This window comes from Theileria equi, assembly GCF_000342415.1.
Source record: "Theileria equi strain WA chromosome 2 map unlocalized gcontig_1105316255037, whole genome shotgun sequence".
NCBI classification, from domain to species: Eukaryota; Apicomplexa; class Aconoidasida; order Piroplasmida; family Theileriidae; genus Theileria; species Theileria equi.
In genome coordinates this window covers 506243-529813 of record NW_004668230.1, presented here as the reverse complement: position 1 = coordinate 529813, position 23571 = coordinate 506243, and the positions used below count along the sequence as shown (strand labels likewise).

Here is a 23571-nt window from a genome sequence, read left to right as displayed (position 1 = left end):
AATATCGTTTATTTAAATTGGAAACTCTAACTTGGCTCGACTAGGTCCATTTCCAGGAAATCCTTTGAAATAATAATCACTCCATTAAACCAACTACTCAGTATAGATTCCCTATAGTGCTTCCAGGAGTACCTCCATAGAGTCTCCTAAATCTGTCTAACCCAAGGATCTCCTTTAGAACGTTTAAATGCCCACCAACCGAGTCCGGTAAGACCACCAGCTCCTGTAAGAGTACCAGAGGTAGAGCCTAATCCGGTGAGAATAGCAGTAATGCCAACAGATTCGACAGCAAGAGCAGCAGTTTGACCTTCTTGAGGAGAAGTAGTAGGAGATTCTCCACCAGATGGACTGTTATTAGAGTCTAGTCCTCCACCACCTTCAGTAGAAGAAACTTTACTAGATGTGCTAGTACGTTGTTGAGTATCAGAAGATGTAGAGCCAGATATAGTAACGGAAGTTTCAGGTTTAGGTCCTGGAACGAAAGGAAGTGGTCCACCTCCCTTAGAGTCTCTTCTAGATTCATCTTGACCATCAGTACCAGTACCAGAAGTTTGGTTAGATGAAAGAGTATGTGGTTTAGGAAAAGCTATAGAAGATCCAGTAGTAGAAGTAACTCGTGTTCGATCAGTTTTTTGAACAGGAACTTTTCCACCAGGGCCTCCACTTTCTTTAGTACTAACAACACCATCAACAGTAAGTTTAGGCCTAGCAGGTTCAGGACCAGCTTGGTCTTCACCAGAAGAAGCACCTAGAATACGAATAACTCCTTCATTATCATCACATTTGAACATAGCGTTGGGATTAATAGGGTCTTTGATCCATTGATCAATAGGAGCTCCCTTACACCCTCCACCAGGTCCAGCTTTATCAGTATCAGTCTCTCGTAGAGCTGCACCAGTAGAGACAGTATCAATGTTAGGATCAGATACATCTATAGTAACAGCAAATTTAGCATTTTGAGTAGTTGCAGGAGTGGGTTCTGGAACATCTTCACTAGGAGGTAGAGTATATAAAACCACATCTTTTGGCATTAATATCGTGTCACCGGAAAAACTTTCATCGAGTAGCAAATATGGATAAGTATCTCCATATTTTTCTCTATTATAAATCTCATAAATAACATCTCCACCATAAGTAGTAGAAGGAAAACCAGAATATCCTCCATAAATGCTGTTCATCCGGGATTCCCCTCCTGACCCAGATAACTTATCTAGTCTCCTTCCAGAAGGAACATCCATGGGTTTAGAAATAGCAACTTGTCTTTCAGAAAGTTTAGCACGATCCGTATAAGTAGGATCAGGAACAGTAGGTTCGGGAGGTAGTTTTAGTCTTTCACCATCTATAGCATCTTCAGCCATTTGAGCCACAGTATTACCTAGAATCTTAGTCTCAGACTCTGTATCAGGAACTTGGTCAGATAAGTCTGCTGCTGGGACCTCCTCACGTTGAACTCCATTCTGTCCAAGATGTGCCGGGTCAAGAGTTCGAACAGCAACAGCAGCTTCAAGTGGTTTAGGTTTTTCAGTTTCTTGATCTTTAGGTTCTTGGACAGGAGCTTTAACAGGAAGAAGCGGTGGAGGGGGAGGTTGACTTTGTTGTTGCTGTTGCTGAGCCTCACATCGTTCCTTCCCTTCATTTTCATTTCGGCATTGAAGTTTTAGACCATTCTTACACCATTCCTTTTTACAATATTGGTTGAGATAAGATACTCCAGTCGGAGAGAGACTTATGTCTTCTGATTTGAAAAGCTCACAGGTGAGCTCTCTAAGTTTTTTCTCAAGTTCATCCATAGAAAGTGTTGGCAAACCATCATCCTCATCCCCCTTAGGTTTTATTTCTTCCCATTTCTTGTTGTCTTTCTCTCCTTTATTACCATAATGAACTTTTATACCTTCAATATTCACTTCAATAATAAGAGGTTTCGTACGTTTAGTATCCTTTTCCCAGTAGTAGACAGAGAGATCGGAAGTTTTTTCCTCAGCGTCAAGTGGAAGAGGTCCACCATCTTCATCTTTAATGGTAACCTCACCATACCTAATTGACCTTTTACCACTCCCATATTGGTGCTTGTATTTATTATATCCAGGAGGTACCTCACCTCCATCTTCCCTCGTGATTGGGGTAACTTTGGTCTCATTGCATGCACATTTGTATGTCTCTATCTTCTTAATATCGACAACATGGAGATCATGGAGTCGACAAGTGAGCTTATTGAGCTTCTTAATAAAGTCCTCAGTAGACTGGTTGTATGTTTTAGGAAATTTATCAGTATTCCCAATCTTCTTCCATTTTATGCCATCTCCGGTATTTTCATACCAGAATGTTCCTCCATTGTGTTCCTTAAGTCTTAGTATAAGGGGTTTGTCTATGGTATCATTATCACCATTGTCATAAGTTGAGCTATAGTATACGGATAAGTCATTTATCCTGCGTTCCTTAGTAAGGCTAGATCCTCCATCTGTAATAGTAAGATCTTGTCCACCATATGTTAGATTAGTGATCCTTATGTTATTGCTATTATGATGACATTCTTTATAATGTAGATGTTCTTTGATGTATAACTCTCTCAATGATGCCTTGAAATGATGAGAACACTTACATCTTTTAGGCGTGTGGTCATCTTTCTCTCCTTTTGGGCATTTCCTCCTTATGTTTACTGTAAGCATTCATAATGCTACCTTCTAGTCTCCCAGCTTACATGCCTCAAATTATGTCATAGTACTATCCTCCATCTAGCCGTACCTCCTCATCCATACATTCATCCTCCCTCACAAGTAGCTCACCGTGTAGCCGTATGGAACCGCATTCCGGCATCCATGTAGACCCTCCTGCGGCTACGCTGAGCTCTCCATTACTGCGTGTACATAAATCGCATCATCGCTTGGCATACACACTTACATTTTCTGGAACTTTGTTGACCTCAACGCATTTCCCTGAACTTTTAAACTTTACCTCTGTGTTGTTTTTCAGCAAAAGTACGAGAATGATGGCCTTTGGTATCCGTTGCACATTTGTGGTCCCCGGAAGACCTCCTGCGACTGTACACTCGCACTAGTGGTTGATATATCTTGCAGATACGCCTCTTCTCTATGCCTTTTCAGCTCTATAACCCAAATTTGTCCGACAGTAACGAGGATTCGTGGCTACTCTTGTCTCGTACTCGCCTAAATCGCCGGTCGTCGTTCCAGTTGACTATTGTGGTATAAATCCACTTTGTTTTCGTCTATTCGCTGCGTTTTCTGGGTTCTATGGCCCAGGGAAAACTTTGCGTACACTGACGGATCCCCGACGTGGGCTTTGGCTTCGCTTGTAGTGACTCTGCAGGGTGACGTTGGGTTCAGAAGATTTAAAGTATGAGATTCGTCGCATGCTTGGCCAAAAGCCTCCTATCGTGGCCCAGAATGGGCGTGGAGACACACCAGAGTGTGTGCAGGGGACCGATGGGCACATTCGGGTCGTCTAAAAGGTTCAGACGGTACATTCCAATGTACACCAAGGACGCTAAACAGACCAGGAAAGGTAAGAATGAGGGATGCGAATAGAGCGTAGCGAAATGAGCATGGGCGACCATAAGGGAGCCTAAGGAAGAGTAGGATTAAGGTCATTACTGGAGTAAAACGGAAGGAAGAATGACCTACCGACGTCAGAGACTAGGTAGTAATGGTCACTATGGAATGAGTGTAACGAATGGAATAGTGATGAGGACTCTATGAGCGGAGTGAATAGAGGTGAAATGGCGAGTATACACAGTATAGGAGCATAGGCGACCTATGGGAACCTCTGTATTCACAAGGTTTTGTAGATGAATGAGATGCCACTCTGAGATTCTCTATTAGTTCCTTTCTTAGACTTATTAAGACTATCTTTAGAGACTCTCATTCTACTAGTGAAGCTAGGAGGACGACAAAGGAGTAATAGATGACCATAGGAATTATGGAGACTATATGAGCGTAGCGAATAGAGGAGCTCGTGTATTCTGAACTTTGGACAATCTTGAGGTAACAGTAATTGAGTCCATAAGAAGCTAGAAATGCTGTGGAATGCGGTTCCATACGGCTACACGGTGAGCTAGTTGTGAGGGAGAATGAATGTATGGATGAGGAGTAGATAGGAGACTACTCATGGATCTCAGAGCTTTGAATGGGCATGCTCTCTAATCATGGAGGATGACTGGTATCTTGACATTAAACGTACAATGTAAAGGTAAATCATGTAGTTGCTCACCTAGGCCTCCTGGCATTACTGCCAAAAGGGAGGAAAATGTGCCCACCAAGGGCTTCATCAAACTTACCCATGAAAGTGAAATACCATTTACTCTGAAGAAGGAAGTGGATGGAAGTAGGATAATAGAAGCAGGAGGAAAGCCAGGACCAACAATCTCTGGTGTCACGGATGTTGCAGTGTATTTCTGGGATGGTGAACCTAATATACCAATCCTTATTGGAATTACCAAGAGTAATAGTAAACCTACATTCTATGGCAGGAGTAAGAAAGGTAGCCCCTGGATGAATGGTAGAGTACCTAATATGAATGAACAAGAAGCTTTGGATAATCAGAACTGTCACAATAACGATGCGGTTACTATAGATCTATCTTATGGAGTATCTACGGATAAAATCAATGGGCAGTACTGTTGCAGTGATAACCATGGTTTTAATAGGATCACTGTTACTTCTGTGACAGTTTTCTGTTCAACCCATTCTAACTCTCTTACATTCTACAAACACACTATTAAAGGTCATTTGAGACTGGGAGCCATCAAGTACAATGATGGAGGGGAAAAGAGTATAAAGCGCATAACTTTGGAGGGACGACCATTTCTTCCAAATGTAAAAGCTGTCTATACATTCAACTGCGGAGAGAATCCAGAATTGATATACGTTGATGGAGGCTCAGATACAGGATGGTTCCAGAAAAATGGTGCCTCCGGTAGTAATGGAAATGAAAAGTGGACACAAACTCATGTTCTCGGAAACATAAGACCAGATAAGTTAACTAAACCTATAGACTGTACTAGTGAAGGCGATTTTAAGAAACTTGCTAAGGAACTAAAGAAACTTAACTGTGAGTGCTTGAAAGAATGTATTAGAACCCTTGACCCAGAACATCTTGGACAGAATGGTGTTCAACGTGAGGAGGTCCCTGCAGCTGACTTATCTGACCAGGTTCCTGATACAGAGTCTGAGACTAAGATTCTTCTACAAGGTACTCCCGTGGCTCAAATGGCTGAAGATGCCATAGATGGTGAAAGACTAAAACACCTTATTGTTACTCCTTCTGGAGACTCTCCTGATCTACCTACCATCATAGGAGTACCTACAGCTTTTCTTACAACTTCTGCCTTGGCTTGTTTTACAGTATGGAAACTCTATAATCGCTATAAAGGAGATCCTTGGGTTAGACGTGGATATCCTATAGAGTTTTTAAAGAATGTACCATATTGAGTATGCATAGGTCCACTGGTCAACATTCATCCTTACTGACTATTCTGCTCACACCAGTTGAGACATGGAGTACTACTGTGGAAGAATGACGGAAGATAGTATGGGAAAATGATCGACCCTAAGACATACTTAATACCTTGATGTACTATATCTGAACATTAAAATGTAGTAGTATGACTGGAAATAGTGTTGATATTGATCTTAGTGATAATCCTGGAAATAAAGGTCGACTTACCGTAATAAGTCAGGGTAGAAGATACTCTTACAGGATATCAAGTGGAGCTGTTGCAATAAATGTGAGTGAATATGCATCCGAGATAACTACATACAAAAGGCTGACTTATACCCTACCAGAGAAATCAACGATTAAATCTATAAAGTACAAGACTCATGATACAAAGATAGTTACATCCAATAAATCAACTTTTAACGTTTATTATTGGATGGGTGATCTAGGTTATAGTAATCCTCTCGTAGTCCAAGTCGATGGAAATTATTATGAGTATGATAGAGATCAGTGGAAGAAAGATACTGTTGCGAGTACGAACCTCAAAAATGGACTTGACCAACAAAATTGCAAGAGAAACAAAGCTCATCAACTTGACATTTCACAAAAGGGTAGTTCGCATACTTGCAATTCCAGTGGTTGCAGAAAAATGGAATTTACCATAAACTCTGACGACAAAAATAAGGCTGATCATCAGTACATAAAATACAAGTTTACTCATAGTGGTTCCGGAAGTCTCAAATTCCTCTACTTTACCCATAAATACATTGAACAAACTGGATTTTCATATCAAGAGGGTATAAAGCAGGTAAATATATATATTGGAAAACGGATTTAGGAGTTAATTTTCCTTCTCTAATTCATTATGTATCCCAGGGAAAAAATATTTGGTACAAGAAGACTGAAGAGGCAAACAGATGGGAAGAAATATCTCAAAGTATTAATAGTAACGTTAATGAAGATAGTGCAGTTATTATAAAGAGGTTAATAGATGGTACATACCTTCCAACAATCACAATAGATGCTTCAGAGTCTACATATACTGATACAAATTCACAAGTAATGATTAGAGTTAGTAAACAAGAGGGTGATCCAAAAGGGTATGAGCAGTTTCTTCACAAGCCAGAAGATAATGTATACTTCAAACTTCAAGCAGTTAAACACGGTGGCAAAACTCTGGAAGGTCTTACTTGTGAAGAACCTCTTGAGAACGTAATAGCATATTATTTTGGATCTAATCCATCATATGAGAAGAAACTTTTATTGGTAGGGCTAACAAAGCAGGATGGCAAAAATAAACATGTGTATTATAGCAGACCACTGTTTACCGGAGGTTTATGGACAAGAGAGGAACACGAAAATCCATTGCAACCAGATAAACTAAAGAAGATGTTGGACGCTCTTAGGAAGACACACTTCCCTGAGTCGCCTACCACCACCATCGTTGGGTCATCTTTTGGCAGTGGACTGGGCGGAACAGGAATTATTGGTCTCGCTGTATGGAAGGGACCTGCTCTAATTGCACGACTAATTGCTCGTCTGTAGAAGACCCCTCATACATCCCCCAATAGGCAGAACTGGAGACCAAGAGACACTCTCCCTTTCTAGACTCCTCTCTTGTTGGTATACTGGAATGCTAGGATTTATGCATGTCTGACCAATACCTCTCTGGATCTATAAACACTTGCATGCTCCAAAATCTAATCTTTACATTCACACATTACATGTACAGAAGCGAAGAAAGCTCAAAAGAAAAAAGACACTGTCAGTGCAAGTGAAGATTCAGCAACCAAGTCATCTATAGAAGTTGCAATACCTTCTACTGCTACGAATACCATTGAAATCCTCCGGTGTATATTTAATGGGAATTCGATAGACAAAGTAATTGAACAAGACAATGATATTGTGGTTCATTCTCTGGATCTTCCTGGCTGCATAAACAATAATCTGCTATTTCTTAATCTGTACTGCAAAGTGGATGTTAGAAGAACTGCCCTTCGTGGAAATGCAGTTTTGCCAAATTCCGTAGGACCAAAGCCCAGACTCGTTGCAATCTGCGAACCGGAAGAAGTGGAGTTGGCGCTGAAGAATGGCGCTACTTTTGCAGGTTTGCTATATTTTCCGTGTTATAGCCAAAAATCTAACATGCTAACAAATGGTGTAGGTTTGGATAACATCTTGGAGAGAATTTCTGGCGGATGGACGAATTTTGACCTCTGCGTATCCACTAGTATTCACATGCCAAAACTGGTTAAAGTCGCAAGAATTCTTGGTCCAAAGAAACTCATGCCAAATATTAAAACTGGTATCTTGGCGTTCATCATGTACATTTTAAAATAGGCACGCTAACTGGAAACTTGATGGATGCTATAAGGAGACTAAGCAGCAACAAGTGTGTACAATACCGTGCAGAATCTATATCGCAAGACGAGTATGATGTTCTAAAGGCTTCATTCGATCTCATATTTTCTAAAGAGCTGCAAGTTAGTCCATATGAGATTTCCAAGATTAAAGTACCAATCGGGGATATACACGCAGATCCCGACAAGATTATCGCAAATGTTAACTCTCTAGTTATTGAGGTTTGTAAACTCTCTGTATTTAGTATTACCGTGCAGATATTCAAGAACCGGCCAGTTATAACTGCACAAAAGACGAGTTCACAATTCCAGTGGCCCCCCGTGAGAAGATCGCTAAACACGGTCTTGAGCGACATGGAACGTTTGTGCATATCTTCACTTACGCTGATATACAGATACGTCTGATGACTCTGGAGGAAGTTTTATACTCACAACCGCTTTGGGTTTTGAGGATGACACAGTCACAAGACCGCTTTTCTTGCAAGACATTAAAGTTTACTAAGAAATGAATGTTTAAAATTTATAATGGGTAAACATTGCCCATTTCTCAAAATTAAATACTACATGCTTGTTTTCAAATCTAACCGATTACTGCATTGTTTGCTTATAGGATGCTCCAGCCATCCCTGCCGTCATCTTGTTTTTGGCTCTTGTGGTTCGGGTTTGTTGGACTCTTTATGCATCATTTTCAGAAGTTTATCATCAAAAGCCTTTAATATTTCCTCCCATTTCTCAGCATTTTTTTCAAAGAACTTGTGCTTTACGTCACCGCAAACATTTACATGTATGCGAAGGATTGCAAATCCCCCCTTGGAACGGTACTGTGCAAGCTCCATGCACTCTCGCTCTCCCGCTTCCCAGATGGTATTACCGTTGTCTGTTACTTTTTTTACAAGAAGAATTTGGTCTGTATCGTTATTGCTAAATTTGGAAGAATATCTCTTGTATGACACATCTCCTGTGACGCTGTTATAGTAATCTACTTTTTCCTGTTCTGGCTCCTTTGATAGATCAACGCTAGCCCACACAGGTTTCTGCCTTGGTGGAATGTATCCCTGTTGCAATTCTGGTTCCTCATCTGACAAGGCTGGTTCGGATTCGCACTTCTTCAATTCACCAAGCTTCTTCTTGTGGTCCCCTTCTTTACCATCCTTCCACTGCTTACCGTCATGGTATCTGTAGACTTTTCCCTGCTTATTATTCTTATCCCTGGTGACAAGTACTGCAAGAGTGGGCTTCTCATCATCAAAGTACAAGACAGCAGAGAGACACGTAACATCCTTCTTACCTGGCCATATTGTATCAGATCCATAGGTAAGTTTAGAGGTACCTTCCTTTGCCAGGAGCCTCAGAACCTTGACACTACCTTCCCTTGCTTCTTCTACATTGAATAGGGAGGTGTCAACTTTGGAAGTCAAGGAGGTTTCTGGGTGTGTAGGTCCCGGAGGAGTTCGTTGCTCTACTCCCCCGCCACAACCATTACCTCCACACCTTACAAACCTTCAAACTAGTACTCCAAAGATGGTATAAAGAATCCTCATTCTCCCATGTTACAAGGATGAAGAAAGATGTAGGAGTTTTATTCATACCCCAGATGACTCAGAGCTTCTTCTTACACATGCATTACTCGTTATTCCGTAACACTTGAGTTTCCCGTACTCTCTACCATGAATGCTAAAAAATGAAGCTATTAGATGGTTCCAATAGGCTCTTCTTGGAGCCACTCAGTCCAGAGAAAGCCATGGGTAGAGAAGATAGAGGTAGCAACTTGTAGCTGGAGAAGCCTCAATACATGCTTGTTCCCACGAGTGTATGGTTAAGGATAGTTATAAAGTCGTTACTTGTGGATTCTAGTGCTAAAAGTTGTTATAAAACATTCTCCGATTGTATTATATTCATCAATCTAATGTGCTTAGTTCTATAGAATGTGCAAAAAGGGCAACTCCTTATCGTGATAAACCTCCATTTGGTTCGGTTCTCCAGTTTTTACAAGAAAGAAATTGCCAGTTTGGAACCTGTCCTTTACTATACATTACATTCATAGTGTCTATGAAGTATTTAAAGCTAAATGCCTGCTGTATCCATAGCATTCATGAGAGTGTTGCTTCTCTTTCTCAGGTTTCCCGAGGTCGCAAATTCTCCTATTCGCTATATTCATATTTGCCATGTGTCACTTTGCCTGCCCTTCTCCAAAAACTCCTTACAGTCGTACTTGCACAGTGAGGAATCCAACTAGACAGAAGAGCTCCCGCTAGTAGCTCTGGCTCATCCACCTTACGGTGAATTCGCATTACGCATGTAGACATGAAATATAAACCCTCAGAGTAACTATGACAGTGAATCATGGGCGTAGCACCTCACGTTTTAGAATCATCATAGGAGGACATGCAAGTATCCTACAGTATAGACACGTGTATGCTGCAAAATACTTAGGCCAGAGCAATCTTAGACTTTGGTGTAAAGTAGCTGCGCATGATGTGGCTCACAAATTGGCTTGATGAGGTTCTTGCCTTCCAACTCCTTGATGGCCAGCCTTGCCAAACTTCCATTGACCTTGAGACGCTCAACAATGGAAGAGATGGTAATGAGCTTGTTCTTGGGAATGTCAGCCAAGAGCTTATCATAGGTGGCCTTGTCAAAAATGACAGAGTTGTTCAACTTGTCTCTGGTCTTGACCTTGACCCACTTCTGTATATAGGCGTTAATTTCGTGAATGAGTAGTGGCAATCGCAGTATTGAGCGGGGCAAAAGACTGAATGAGTACCGCAGCTAGGAAGAAAACTCATTCATCTACTGAACATTGTGAATACACAGGCTCTACACTGCCATTGTTCCATTATACAACTCGATGCTCGGCATCTCGCCAGTCCTCCTTATTCGCTTCGCTCATAGTTGCCATCATTCCTATCCTTCTTTCAGTCGGATAGTCGCTCATTCGCTATGCTCCATTCGCATTAAACTAACCTTCTTCTTGGCGCGTCCACTGGCCATGGCGGCTCTTGCGACGGCCTCCTTTGACTTTTTCTCCTTAATCGCCATTTTAAAACCTGAAAATTTCTACATTTCCGCCATTTAAAAGGCCACAAGTTTCCGTTTCAGGGCAAGGACAAGCGACTGCTAGTTTCGCCCCTCCAAAGTCAGTCCCACGGCGCAAATCCGAGAGACGATCCTTGGATCCACGGAAAATGTGGACTAGACGTACCTTTTCTAGTATAGAATCGATTTAAATACGAGTGACGGCATTGCCGCCAGGGCCGGTTAATGGGGTCCCCAAGGGCTCGGCCAAAGGCCCTGGGATTCCCCTCAACCTCAAGGAGTGCGGTGTTTCCCCGTAAATCCTCGACTTTTGGAAGAATGGAGGTGAGTCAGAGTCATTTGCAGCTGGGTGGGCCATCATGACAGCCAGTTGCCGCAAAAGGCCCCTAGACAGGAGAGGTACCTGGAACGGTGTGTAGAGAGGAAATTCAGTGACTAGATGACTCGGAAGAAATTTCCTCGGTCCCTACAGATCTCCTGGCCATGTGTAGAATGGAATGGCTTTTGCTAATTTGTCCTTTTGTGACGGATCTTTCTGTTTTGAGCATCCTCCGGTCACTCCCGTAGAGCACCAGTCTCACACCAATGCTCTCCGCGGTCATTTTCCCGCCCTCTGTCTTTGCCAAGAATTGCACTCATTCAACGGTAATACAGGGCTTTTACAACGATGGGTGGTCTATAGGGGTTTCTAGGTGGAGGATGGATGAGTACAGACCGGGAAGAACCTATGGAAGACAGGGGTACCTAGAAGGATGGACAGGATGGAAAAATGCTGGAGGGGTACCTAGAATGGCCTATAGAGAGGAAGGGTACATGGAAGACTCTCTGGGAATCCGTCTAGTATGTGCTTTGGGTACAGGTCACAGGGGTGTCTCTAAATACATGAATAGTGGAGCTCAATGGAGACTATACATTGGGTACCACGGCTTTAATAGTAACCGGAAGGTAGACTACAGGGTAGGCAAGATTTTGACTTTAGAGAGGTTAACACTAAAGCCTATGGTCGGATAGCTCACTATGTTCGCCATATACCCTTATAACGAAACGAGTAATACTGTATAGCAAGAGTTAAAGTGAGAGACTCTAAAGAACATCTACCACAGGTAGAAATAGCATCTGTGAGGAATCGCTATTGAGAAGCTTTATGTGGAGTAGTGGGATTAGGAGGTTCTCATTTTTACTTGTGGGTTCTCCTGTATAACTCTAATCTGTAGTCTCCGAAATCCTCTCCCATTTATCGTCAACCTTCCTGAATTCTACTTCTCTTTCCCTATCGGATTTTATCGTTAGTATCAAATCTTTCTTATCTTCTGAAACGATAAGTCGTGCCCATGTACAGGTTTTCTCATTCTTTCCAGCTTGCCAAATAACATTTTCGCCATCCACTACTTTGGTTACTCTGGTACTTCTGGGATCGAAAATATGTAAAGATTCGTCATTAGCGTCATTAAAATACATGCCCACATCCGTATCCTCCCTCTTTGAAATATCCAGAGTCTTTTCGGGTTCATATTTCTCCTTTAGCTTCTTGAGTCTAGTTTTATGAGTACCCTCTCTACCATCCTTCCACTGCTTTCCATCATGGTATCTGTAGACTTTTCCCTGCTTATTATTCTTATCCCTGGTGACAAGTACTGCAAGAGTAGGCTTTTCTCCATCCAGATACAATACAGCCGAGGAGCATAACTTTTTCTTATCTTCCCAAACTGTCTGACTATCGTATAAAAGCCTGTTTGTAGAGGTACCCTCCTTAGCCTTCAGTTTAAGAACCTTAACAGCATCTTCCTCTCCCTCTTCTACATTGAATAGGGTAGAGTCAACTTTGGAAAGGGAAGAGTTTGCAGGCTTAGTAGGTTCTTCTGGCTCTTCTACTTTAGTTTCTGGTAAATTATTGTCACTGGATTCATACCCAGTCGACTCTGAATCTCCAAACTCCTTTTCTGATCCATTCCCAGGTTCATCATCCTCTGGAGATTCTGCAGGAGCAACTTCTGGCTGTACTTCTTCTACAAGAGTCTCTTCAGAGTCTTCTACCTCATTTGATTTTTCAGAGGTAGATACTTTTGGTTCAGTAGTAGGCTCTTCCTCATTAGATACTGGCTTGGGATCCTCTAAAGGAGCCTCACTCTGTTGATATGCTACTTCTTGAGGAGATTCAGTAGACTGTAAAGGCTCAGACTCCTGAAGCTCATTCACCTCTGTAGGTTGCTGATCTACGGGGTCACTTGAAGAAACGGCAGTCTGTTCAGTATCTTCAGTTGGTGATGGTTCTGCAGCGGTACTTGGAGAACTTTCATAATGTATATCTCCAGATTCTTGAGGATCCGCAACTGGTCCAGCTGCATACTCATTCGACTGCTGGTCAGGCTCCTCTTTATCCACTTCCTTAGGTTGCGATTCACCGGACTCTTCCTCATCGTCTGGAGTACCTCCTTCCACCTTGTTTTCACTCGCATCTTCACCATTATTGTTAGATTCTGTGGGAGGAAGAGTGACCTTTGGCTTAGCTTCTGAACCTGAGCATCCTCCTAATGGGCACCCAAGGGTAGCAAAATCAAGCTCAGCTGCATGCTCCTTTGGAGAGACTGGTTCCTCTGATTCTGGAACGCCTTTAACTCTTATAGTTACCAGCTTCCATTCTCCACCTACATTCTCATAGTACAACATCTTGGATTCTGTGCTATTAGGCCAAACATGGAGAATGACTCTTGTTCTATCACCGACATTCGAGAATAGTACATCACATCTCTCTTCTCCTTCAGCTTCCCAGAGAGTAACTCCACCATCTACGACCTTGTTGAAGAATTGTCCCTTGGGAAAGTAGGAATAATAGACTACTCCGTCCACAATACTTTTATAGTCTCTGGCCAATGAAGGATCCGGAGAAGAGAGGTCAAGTGGGACATCCACAACCCCTTTACGGAGATTACCGAGCTCTCCACCATGACAGAGTCCCACCAGAGACACTGCCCAAAGTGCTGCTAGAACCTTCATCCTGCAGGCTCTTTGTCAAAATAAGGATAACGGTAATCTACTTTTATTACCTCACTAGACAAACACACTCTGTAACAGGGAAGGCAGAGCAAGAAGAATAAGACTGCAAGTCTTGACAAAGAGTATGGATGTAAACAAACAAAGGATGAGAAATGTGTAAAAGGCGTTGCAAACGGGCCCTGTCTATTCAGAATGCGGAAGAAGATGGGGATGTTGTCGGCCTCGAAGGAAGAGAATCATCTCTTCACTACTAAAGCTTATGTTTACTATGCCAATTCTTTGAGATGAAATCCTGTTGAATGTTCAAGATTTCTCGGTTCCATAGAAATGTGTACAGTGGAGAGTATGAAGAGATACTGAGAGGACACAAGCCTGGAAGCTAAATAGGAGATGAATAATTGAAGAGTTTAGCAAGAGAATGGTTAACCCTAGGTGAAATTCAAATCAAACTGCTCACCTTCCTCGTCATTTATCAAAAAAAGTGCCAGGAGATGACATTCTAGTGATGAGAGAATGTCGTAGTACTCGGGAGACTAGGAGGTAGAAGTAACCCTTTGGACTAACAGTAGCTATTTGGACTCATGGAGAAGCTGTAGAATCTGCAGGAATAAACCATCCAAGTAGGACATAAACATAAGGCTGTCTAATCATTATTACAGTCCTTGGTCATTATGGGAAAGTGATGTCAGTTGGAATTATGACCTCCCAGGACATTTTTACTCGTATCTAACACGTGGATTAACAAGGTTATCATTACTCTCGCTCCTTTTATATTTCCATATCTCTGGATCTATATCCAAAGTTTAGTGATTCTTACTCATCTTTTCCGTAAGATTCATTTAACGTTTCATAACTAGTGCTGTGCAAAAATACGCATAACAATGTAAAAGGTCTTGTCCGCATTTGCTTTCAGTCTGCATGCAAGATGTTCTAGTAGAATAATTTTCGCTCCACATGATCCGAGATTAATTCTCTGACTTGCACTAATGTATACACATATATACCATAACATTGTAATCTTTTGCTTCTAAGAGTTTCCGGGCGTGATAGACCCAAAAGTTAATTAATAGTCCTGTAAGACGTTTTCGTCAAAAGTTTATTGTATAACACGCACTAGTCCCATTCTTCCAGGTGATATTTTGGTAAAGGTAGTTCATATCCCCTTGTACAAAAGGAGCTAACCTTTTTGCCCTTCAGTTCACCCCTAAGGATAATAAACAGGTAACTCAAGTAAAGTATGATGAAAAGGAGATATTACACTACCCATGTAAATGTAATATACAAATTGTTAAAATATTCATTTCACCATATAGCGATAGATTGCTGCATTAAAATTATTAATCTGAATCCGGTTCCGGAAAAGAAAGCCCCTGGACTTTATAAGCTTCCCTTTCAAAGTCATGGTAAAAACCACTCATCGGATATATAGCACGTGATGGATCGTGATTTCCAACATCCCATTCATATTCCGTATTTTTAAAAAGGTGACGGACAGGTTTTGTTCGTTTACTTGCATTTATCGCCACCTCCGATGGCGCAGCACCATCGTGATCTTTACTTGTTCCTTGAGGCATAGAATCTACATCGTATGAATAACCCGGTCCATTCTTTCTACGCAAAGCCTCTGAGTCATATGATTCATCGCCAGCCGGTTCTTCATCCCAGGGTTTCAGATAGCATTGACCCAATTTCTTGCTGTGTAATACAAAGTCATCATCCTCAAAACTGTAATTAGTTTCAATTGTTGTTCCATCATTGTATTTAGAAATAATGGTTATATGAGGATTAATAACCCCTCCCTTCCATACAACTGATCTGTATATGAGACCGCGAACTTTGCGATTAAGAACTGAGGCACCATAGCGTACTACACCGATCGTGGCCTGATGTTCAAAATCTTCTCGTACACTAAATTTTACAGTCCTAGAGGAAACTTCCTCATCTACATTAATTACTTCAGTATCCATTTGTGTTAGTATGTCGATTTCAACGGGTTTTCGCACTACTTCATGGAAAGTAAGACTGAAGGGTTCAGTAATGAATTCAACAATTTTCCTTTCAGAAGAATTACCGAGCCTCGTTTTAGAAACAATTCTAATGTACTTTCTACGACGAGGCAAAGTAACCGAGAAGACGAATCTATCAAAATCCATCGAATTACCTGGGCATAGCAGTTTCCCTAAATGTTCGTGTAATGATAATATTTGATTAAGAATATACGAGAGAGCTAGCTTACTAGATACAAGGCTATATTGTGGATAAAGAGGATTAGAATAAGTTTGTGGCAAATATGATTGAAAACGTACCATCAAAAAGAACATCACCTATTCTATACGCCGTTATGATTGACCTTTTCATATAATAGTAAAATCCACGAGCCGTTTTTTCGGACATAATCACCTTTATTTCATATGGAATCTCCTTAGCAATGTCAAGATTAATGGGAATCCTTTTCCTGTGATGTATTGCAGATGCATGGTTGGAAGATGTGATGGTGAATAAGAGAATAATTGATTTCAGAGCTACAAAGTAGAGAATCATCATTTTGCCTATAATAACAACAACAACAACAAGTTTTAATAATAAATGGCAAAGAATAAATGGGGAAGTTGATTCTATAACTGTTTGCAGTTATGTGTCCCATGATGCAAAGCGGAGGTGTGTAGCCAAATATTCATGTGACATTTTGGAAGGTAACCTGATAATGGAAACATGCAGAAATACCATAACAACCTTTCCTGTTGGAATTATTTCCATGTAAATAGATTGCAATAGTGAGATCGCATCGTACGTGAATGCCAATGGAAACCAGAGCAACGCAGTCGAGAGATATTCATCCTAGTATCTTCCTCCATCGAGGGAACCTATAAATTAGATCATTCATGGGACATACATAACAGCTCATTATCTACCCCGTTTCCATCATTCACTCTTCATAGTCAACATCACTGCATCATGCTCTCTCATTCATCATTGCCAAATTATCTGCCTCCCATTAAAATATACCCTGCCGATCTTCAATCAGCCATCCCCTGGGTAGATCCCTCGGAGGTAGTACATAGAGCACATGGTCCTTGGTCTTCATCGCAAAGAGTCTGTAGATGATAAGGAGAGGGATTATGACAAGGGTTATCCATCTGTCACCATCCTCAGAATTTGCGGAGCCTAACAAGATGGCAACTGCCAACAAGAGCAAGAGCGAGAATATCACACCTTCCAACCCATACTGATACGCTCTGTCTTTGCTAAATAACTTTTCCACATTTGGCCATTTTATTAGGGTGAATGATCCAAACATGCCGTTTCCACTTCCGACATAAAAAGTGCCCTTGTGGTCATAGAGGGGAGTCCTGTTTACCAGAGAAAAGACTACGCAGGAGATGCTTAGAAAGTAGACGAGGTATGAACCTACGAGGAGGACGTATCTGCCATATCCACTCCTCAATATTGCCGTGGCCAGTGCAAACATCAAGATAACAAGGTAGATGAATACGTCTGCAGTGTCTACTCCAATTCTGGCAAACAGTCTGTGGAATGCTTCTCTCCACTTGCCACCAGTAGGCCTATTCTTCCTGTCATTAGTGGGCGTATTACCATCTCCATCCCATTCACCGCTCATGCAATCACCCAAAAACACCTCGATTAGCTCCTCCAAAACCTCGACGCTCCACTCAATTTCGTGTCTCTCCGTCAAGTCTTCGATGTAATTGTTGAATGAGTAGGCCTGGCCCTCTGGTCCAACGACTAGAATCTCCGGGAGATTCTCAATGCCCTGAGTCTCCAGGAACCAGGAGTCCGCTCCAGGAGCAACATTGCAGTAGAAGAAGTATGTACGGCCACCTCCATCCTTTATGCCATCGATTCCCTTGGTCAAACGTCTGGATACGCCAGAGAAGAGTCTGAGCAGTTCCAGGTGTGCTTCATTCTCCGTGTTTATAAAGAGGACAGCGGATGTGTAGCTCCTATCCTCCGCAAGGACAAGTTTAAAGTACAAGTCATCGTCTATTTGCCAAATTTTAGGCCTTTGGAGGCGATTGTTCGCGAGGCTCTCAAAAATGACGCGTTCCGCCTCATTTCCGCTGTATAAACCAATGAGCTGGTTGTAGGATGTACAATATGCAAGTTTGAGGATTGAAATGAGAGTGAGAAGACCAGGAATGAAGATTCGCATGAGTGATGTTTGAACTGACTCGTGAGAGGGGACAGGTACCTAGAAGAATGTGGTACAGGGGAAAATGTTGGAGGGGTACCTAGAAGCTTATCCTCGGGTACCCTAGAGGTCCACTTCCTATCTCATTACATGGCTAGTGTGCAGTTGATTACTTGTGAGGGTTTATGGCTATGCATTGCCAGTATGGTGAGGGTCTGTGTCTGACTCTGTTTAGGTGAGAATAGAGAATGGTGGCTCCATGACTAGTTTCTACAGTAGGGAATAGACTAGAGGCTAATGACTGTTGTAATGGTCTCTGGTGGCTATAACGGCCAAGGGATGGCAAGTGGGCCATAAAAGATACATCCAGAGTACACACTGTCTAGGAGATTCCATGCCCATTTATTCTCCATTCCAGAGGGACTCCGCGGTCTATTTGGGTCATGATGTTATCCTTTTGGCAGTGCATGAATGGAGCCCATAAGAGCATCTATACTCCAGTAGAGTATCCATAGAAATCATTAAATGACAATGGAGTTGCTAGTAGTGAAGGGCACTGCATGCCTCGATTATTACATCATTCCGGTAGCTTACTATCCCAGGTTGATGGACATATTGCCATCCATTTCTCCGGTGATGGATCATCCGCTGGAGGTGGCAACTCAACTACTTTCTGCACTAGCGGAGCATTCTTAGCGGTCTGCATCATTGCAATCATGTTTTTGTTGTTCAGGTTCGCCGTTCTTCTCACAAGACGTAGGATGCAAGAGAACGCTCCTTCCCAATATCATTTAAATACAGACAGCTATGGAACATCCACTTCCCTGCCAATATTCTACACGAGGGAACATCCGATCCTACCTTGGGTAGCTTTAGTTTCACTTCTCCGGTTCCACATCAAGGACTATGCATTTCCATAAACTAATAAAAATACAATGCATGCAAAGTATTAGGTACGTTTCCGCTTTAGAAAGTTTAGAACACTCACGACTGCGGATGATGAGGCCGGTTGCATTGAAAAACCGGACAAGGCCCATGCATTCCCTCCCGAATAACTGTAATAATAGTATTTATCGGCATGTACCTCAATATAGAGGGGTTTGTTGCCATTGCAAAATACTGAAAACTGCTTTACTGGTTTGTTTGGTACATTCATAAATACAATTTCATGAGAGCCGTTGGGAAGAGCAATCGCTACGCGCTGCAAATCAAAGGGTACAACTGCGGGTGTATGGGTGATTTTCTTGTATCCTGCAAGGTCTCTTCCGGTGTACACCTTGAGTGATATTGGCTCGCTGTCGTATTTTGGTAAATTCCTGAACCCGCATTTCCTGTCCCTGTAGGATCCGTTTGACATTTTTCCAATGTCCAATGAAACACCGTGTTTATTTCTGCAACTAATGTATTCCAGGAACCCCCTCATGTACCACTTTCTCTTGGGACTGCTAATGTCTGGTATGTTGAAGGGAACCCATTGTTCGCCGATCCTCGCGAAAGCTTTAACTCTAGAATTGAAGAGCTCAAATTCAACGAGCAGAGGTTTATCCGCCCATTTATATACTTGTACGCTAAAAACTTTGCAACCAATGTGTAGACCCCTTTGGATCTTTCCTTCAAAAACTATTTCTTTAACGACAAATACATCTGCAGTGTGACAATAAACTGCATAATTTGGGTGTAGAGTGCTTGAAAGTTGTTTTACCTTCACACTTTTACCGTTCTTTGTGTAACTTGTGGAACTGCTAATATCAATTGTAACTTCATTGTCAACTTCTTCACCAAAGGTGGATGCCTGTGGAACCAGTCTCCCATTCCCATTGTTCCACAGAAATACCTGGGACCTTTCCAGGTTTAGAGTTAGCATATCTGGCTTGTCATACCTCCAGTATACCAAGGAAGAGAGAATAAGTTCGTCCTTAAAGGGGAATAGGTCAGCATGAATGTAGTGTCCATCTACCATGATATCTGAGAGGTGCGCCGGCTTGCTAAGGGTGTGAGTGTAGAATGTTTCTTCACCGTCTTTATGACTCTTTACATCAATCTCCTGGCCAGTGCTACGGTAATTCGTCTGTCTTCCAATGTCTAGCCTAATGGGAGATTTCTCAGCACCAAATACTCCAGGGTGGAGCGATACCGCCAATAGCAAGGTTATGCAACGACAGCAAGTCATTTTGACTCAATGTGTAGAGATCGGACGAGCGTTCCAGGGCCAAATGTTTGCACACATGGGGGCATTCTGCAGAGTCCTTCCGTTTCATTCCTGGCCAGATTCCAATGGTTTAACTCTTCCTTCCCAAAACGTGGTGTTCAACATTCAGCCACGGACCAGTGCACCCAGTAAACATCGGAAGGAAGAGGGTAATTTGAGACAGAAACGACGTTTTTAGACAGGATACGAATGCACCTATAGCATATTCTTCCTTTACGTACATATATCTGTGTAAAGCGTCTGTTACAATCTGCAGCAGTACAGATCGCGGCTGAGACGCCGTCCGTCGACTTGGTGGCTCCTGGAGCCAAAAACTGCGGGTGTGTCGCAAAGATGATTTGTCATTCCTCAGGCTCTCGGTACTGAGACAGTTAATAACGCATTATAGTCGCTCTAGCAAACGTTTGGTGGCTAAACTTTGCTACATGTGCCCTAGTTGTACATTTCTAACAACTGCTAAGCGTGCACTGAAAACCCGTCTGCTTTGGTCCAGAGGATACGATTCAGATCTCTTCCGAGACAAGTGGTGATAATTATCCCGACTTGCAGCGTTGCCTGGTGTAACCGTGGAATATCTCACTGTTAAATCTTTGATGTATTCTGAGCACAGCTATTTTGCTACAGTAGCTCTCTGCGTGTCTAATGGTCGAGTAGAGTTGCATTTTTAGGAAGCTCCAAGACCATTGAACGGGTTATGATCTCGAGAATAAAGCGATACTAGACTGCCATTACTGCATGCAGACTGTTTCTTCTATCATCCGTCCATGAATGAATAATGGATGGTGTACCATACCCCTGGAAGAAGAAGAAGGAATATACAATGTAAAGATGCCAATCTATCATACCTGGGAATGTAAAGGAGACTATCATTAATTAAGCATGCACACTCTGACGGAGTGTGAACAAAAGATGCAGAATTATGGTATTGCATTATTGGTAGTCCATAAATTCCTATGGAGCGTCCACTAAAGACTCTAATGAGAGTGTCTCTACTACCTACCAAGGGTATGGGAAAACATACTGAATTATATCCATAGAGGGAGTAAGGAGTCACTACTGAGAAGATTGAGATGGAGTAGTAGTAGAATGATTAGGAGATGATCAAGACTTTCTCATTTCATTTAGCTTATTTAAAAAGTCACCAAGTGTAACCTCCCTCCATTTACCATCAAGTTTCTCAAAATATTTGTGTCCAAAATCACTTACAAGAGTAAAGAGAGTAAAATTTCCCTGTGTAAAAGACTGTGCAAGGAAACACCTTTCACCTCTAGAAATTGTCCAGATAGGACTTCCGTCGTTAGAGAAAGAAGAGAAATAATGGCCTCTCTTCGGAGTATACCCCTTATATTCTACTCCACTATAGTTTCCTGTCTGTACACTTATCTGGGATTTATTAGGATTGGCAAGGTCAAGAGTGATTGGTATTGCATGTTTAAGTTCTCTTTTCAATATCCTAAGCCCTTCTTCAAACACTCTCCCTCCAACATCGTTCCAATTCTCATTTATTTTCTCAAGATACCACTCGGTAGAAGCAGCGTTCCGTAGAGCCAGGTTAAGAAGAGTAGGGTCTCCATTAGACCATGTTGTAAGTAGAGACTGTTCAGCTGACTCAGTAACTGAAGACTCTTCACTAGGAGGAACTCCCCTCAGTATGTTAAGCTTTCTTTCATGTTCTCTCTTGTTATTTTCCCACTTCTCACCGTTATAATGAAGGAAGATAACATGTTCTTCTTCATTCTCTCTATACTGCACTGTTACAACATATGGCTTCTCTCCTTTAAAGTGTATTAGGGCTGATAAACATGACCCTCTAGAGTTATTCCATATGGTTTCGTCACCATACTTGAGTTCTGTAACTACAACATCAGACTTTGGTGTGCATGTCAAAAGTGGCACTCCATTAGAGCTAGATTCTCTCACATCAAACGACTTTGTATCAACCTTTTTAGCACGTTCACTCAGAGTTACAGGCTTAGCTGCTGGTTGTTGTTCTTTAGCTTCGTCTTGCTCTTTCTTGACACTACCCTGGAGATTTGTAGCTGACTTTTGCTCCTGCCTAACTTCAGGAACTGATCCTGGTTGAGTAGGAGCCTTAGGAGGATTCTGTCTACACACTGTCTTTACTGGAGCATCTCCTTGTTGAACAGTAGGAGTTGCCGGTTGAGTTGGTGGCTTCTTATTACCACCCTTCCCATGGCAGACTCCCACCAGAGACACCGTCAACAATACCGCCAGAATTCTCATCTTGCAGACTCTTTTAAGAATAGAAAATAGAGTCTCAGTATAAGCAAGGAGCGCTATAGGCGGCTGAAACAATAGACAAAACGCGCATGCACTCGTGTTGTCTTACTAGAAAAGTACGCAATAGGCGTAGCAGGGAAATTAGAGTAAGAAAAACAAAGACTATAAGCCTTGACAAGTCAAAGATACAAGTAATCCACAAGATATCTTGGATCTGTTAATGATACTGTGGATGTTGTCTACTGGGAATGGAACCCAGGAATGTAGGGATTAATGGGGATAAATAACGCATTATGTAGACATTTATTCCTCCTGATCACTATTCACGGTCTAAAATGCCCTTTCCCTATGCATTAAGGGCCGTTAAGTGTCTAATGTCTTCGACACTCCATTATGGATAGACATGACTGGAATAACATATAGAGCCAGGAAAGATCGCTATAAATACCTTATCGGTTGTCTAACTTATAAACTGAATGAGGCATTAGTCTTTTGTCATCTATAGAAGAATCATGGACTCTTTACTAAAGTGTAAGTACATCAATAGCACTCCATTCTCCTACTCTCCAAAGTGTTCTCTATATGCAAAGGTACTTTTGGTGAACAGGTGAAGGAAGAGGAAGAACTTCTCATTGTGATTCCTCTATAAAACCTTCATTCTATTAATCCAGTCCTTCGGGTTTCCTATTACTGGAGTCCATGGTTATCAACACCCATCTCACTAAATAGCTCCCGTAAGTTTCCGTCTGTTGAGAAATTAGCTACCATAGGTGCGGGTTATTTACATGGATTTTATACCCTTGCGTATCCCACAGATTTGAGATTCACAGTGGGCATGATAAAATCCCCCAAATGGTCGAGCCGCTTGGCCTTGTTTATAAGGAATAATCTTCCTATAAACTTGTCTTGCGTGGCATTTTGTAACCATGCCATGAGTGTGCTACTTTAAGTGTAATGTGAACTTTATCCTACACGTCACATTAAACCTCTGCGAAGGGGTCACTGTAAGCGTGACTAGGATCATACAAATAGTCTAGACGTGGCTATATGTGAATGTCTCATTTAGGTAGTATGGATTTATTTGCGTTGTTCTGAAAATGTTTCCAGACGGCTTTACACTGCAGAAGATT

The 23571-nt window shown here is 41.9% G+C and overlaps 10 protein-coding genes across 10 annotated transcripts; 2 read left to right on the top strand and 8 right to left on the bottom strand.

The window, feature by feature from the left end:
- Nucleotides 1-146: 146 nt before the first annotated feature.
- BEWA_037190 (hypothetical protein) lies at nt 147-2666 on the bottom strand (the record flags this gene model as incomplete). Its single annotated transcript, XM_004833078.1, has 1 exon — nt 147-2666. The coding sequence occupies one exon, from the start codon at nt 2664-2666 to the stop codon at nt 147-149; it is 2520 nt and encodes an 839-aa protein (XP_004833135.1).
- Nucleotides 2667-4526: 1860 nt separating this feature from the next.
- BEWA_037180 (hypothetical protein) lies at nt 4527-5444 on the top strand (the record flags this gene model as incomplete). The annotated part of the gene is made up of 1 exon (XM_004833077.1): nt 4527-5444. The coding sequence occupies one exon, from the start codon at nt 4527-4529 to the stop codon at nt 5442-5444; it is 918 nt and encodes a 305-aa protein (XP_004833134.1).
- Nucleotides 5445-5617: 173 nt separating this feature from the next.
- Nucleotides 5618-8313, top strand: BEWA_037170 (L1P family of ribosomal proteins family member protein; the record flags this gene model as incomplete). The annotated part of the gene is made up of 7 exons (XM_004833076.1): nt 5618-6259; nt 6328-6988; nt 7184-7558; nt 7616-7756; nt 7792-8033; nt 8070-8172; nt 8207-8313. 7 exons carry the CDS (start codon nt 5618-5620, stop codon nt 8311-8313), a joined length of 2271 nt encoding a protein of 756 aa, XP_004833133.1.
- A 130-nt stretch (nt 8314-8443) lies between these two features.
- BEWA_037160 (hypothetical protein) lies at nt 8444-9090 on the bottom strand (the record flags this gene model as incomplete). Its single annotated transcript, XM_004833075.1, has 2 exons — nt 8444-9033; nt 9066-9090. 2 exons carry the CDS (start codon nt 9088-9090, stop codon nt 8444-8446), a joined length of 615 nt encoding a protein of 204 aa, XP_004833132.1.
- A 1134-nt stretch (nt 9091-10224) lies between these two features.
- On the bottom strand, nt 10225-11042 carry BEWA_037150 (40S ribosomal protein S25, putative). The gene is made up of 3 exons (XM_004833074.1): nt 11014-11042; nt 10776-10858; nt 10225-10499 (listed from the first exon to the last, which is right to left on the bottom strand). Exons 2-3 carry the CDS (start codon nt 10848-10850, stop codon nt 10257-10259), a joined length of 318 nt encoding a protein of 105 aa, XP_004833131.1. The 5' UTR covers nt 10851-10858; nt 11014-11042; the 3' UTR covers nt 10225-10256.
- Nucleotides 11043-12050: 1008 nt separating this feature from the next.
- BEWA_037140 (signal peptide containing protein) lies at nt 12051-13841 on the bottom strand (the record flags this gene model as incomplete). The annotated part of the gene is made up of 1 exon (XM_004833073.1): nt 12051-13841. One exon carries the CDS (start codon nt 13839-13841, stop codon nt 12051-12053), a length of 1791 nt encoding a protein of 596 aa, XP_004833130.1.
- A 1337-nt stretch (nt 13842-15178) lies between these two features.
- On the bottom strand, nt 15179-16385 carry BEWA_037130 (hypothetical protein; the record flags this gene model as incomplete). Its single annotated transcript, XM_004833072.1, has 2 exons — nt 15179-16020; nt 16148-16385. 2 exons carry the CDS (start codon nt 16383-16385, stop codon nt 15179-15181), a joined length of 1080 nt encoding a protein of 359 aa, XP_004833129.1.
- Nucleotides 16386-16836: 451 nt separating this feature from the next.
- On the bottom strand, nt 16837-18012 carry BEWA_037120 (uncharacterized protein; the record flags this gene model as incomplete). The annotated part of the gene is made up of 1 exon (XM_004833071.1): nt 16837-18012. One exon carries the CDS (start codon nt 18010-18012, stop codon nt 16837-16839), a length of 1176 nt encoding a protein of 391 aa, XP_004833128.1.
- A 928-nt stretch (nt 18013-18940) lies between these two features.
- Nucleotides 18941-20161, bottom strand: BEWA_037110 (signal peptide containing protein; the record flags this gene model as incomplete). The annotated part of the gene is made up of 1 exon (XM_004833070.1): nt 18941-20161. The coding sequence occupies one exon, from the start codon at nt 20159-20161 to the stop codon at nt 18941-18943; it is 1221 nt and encodes a 406-aa protein (XP_004833127.1).
- Nucleotides 20162-21301: 1140 nt separating this feature from the next.
- Nucleotides 21302-22444, bottom strand: BEWA_037100 (signal peptide containing protein; the record flags this gene model as incomplete). Its single annotated transcript, XM_004833069.1, has 1 exon — nt 21302-22444. One exon carries the CDS (start codon nt 22442-22444, stop codon nt 21302-21304), a length of 1143 nt encoding a protein of 380 aa, XP_004833126.1.
- Nucleotides 22445-23571: the final 1127 nt, after the last annotated feature.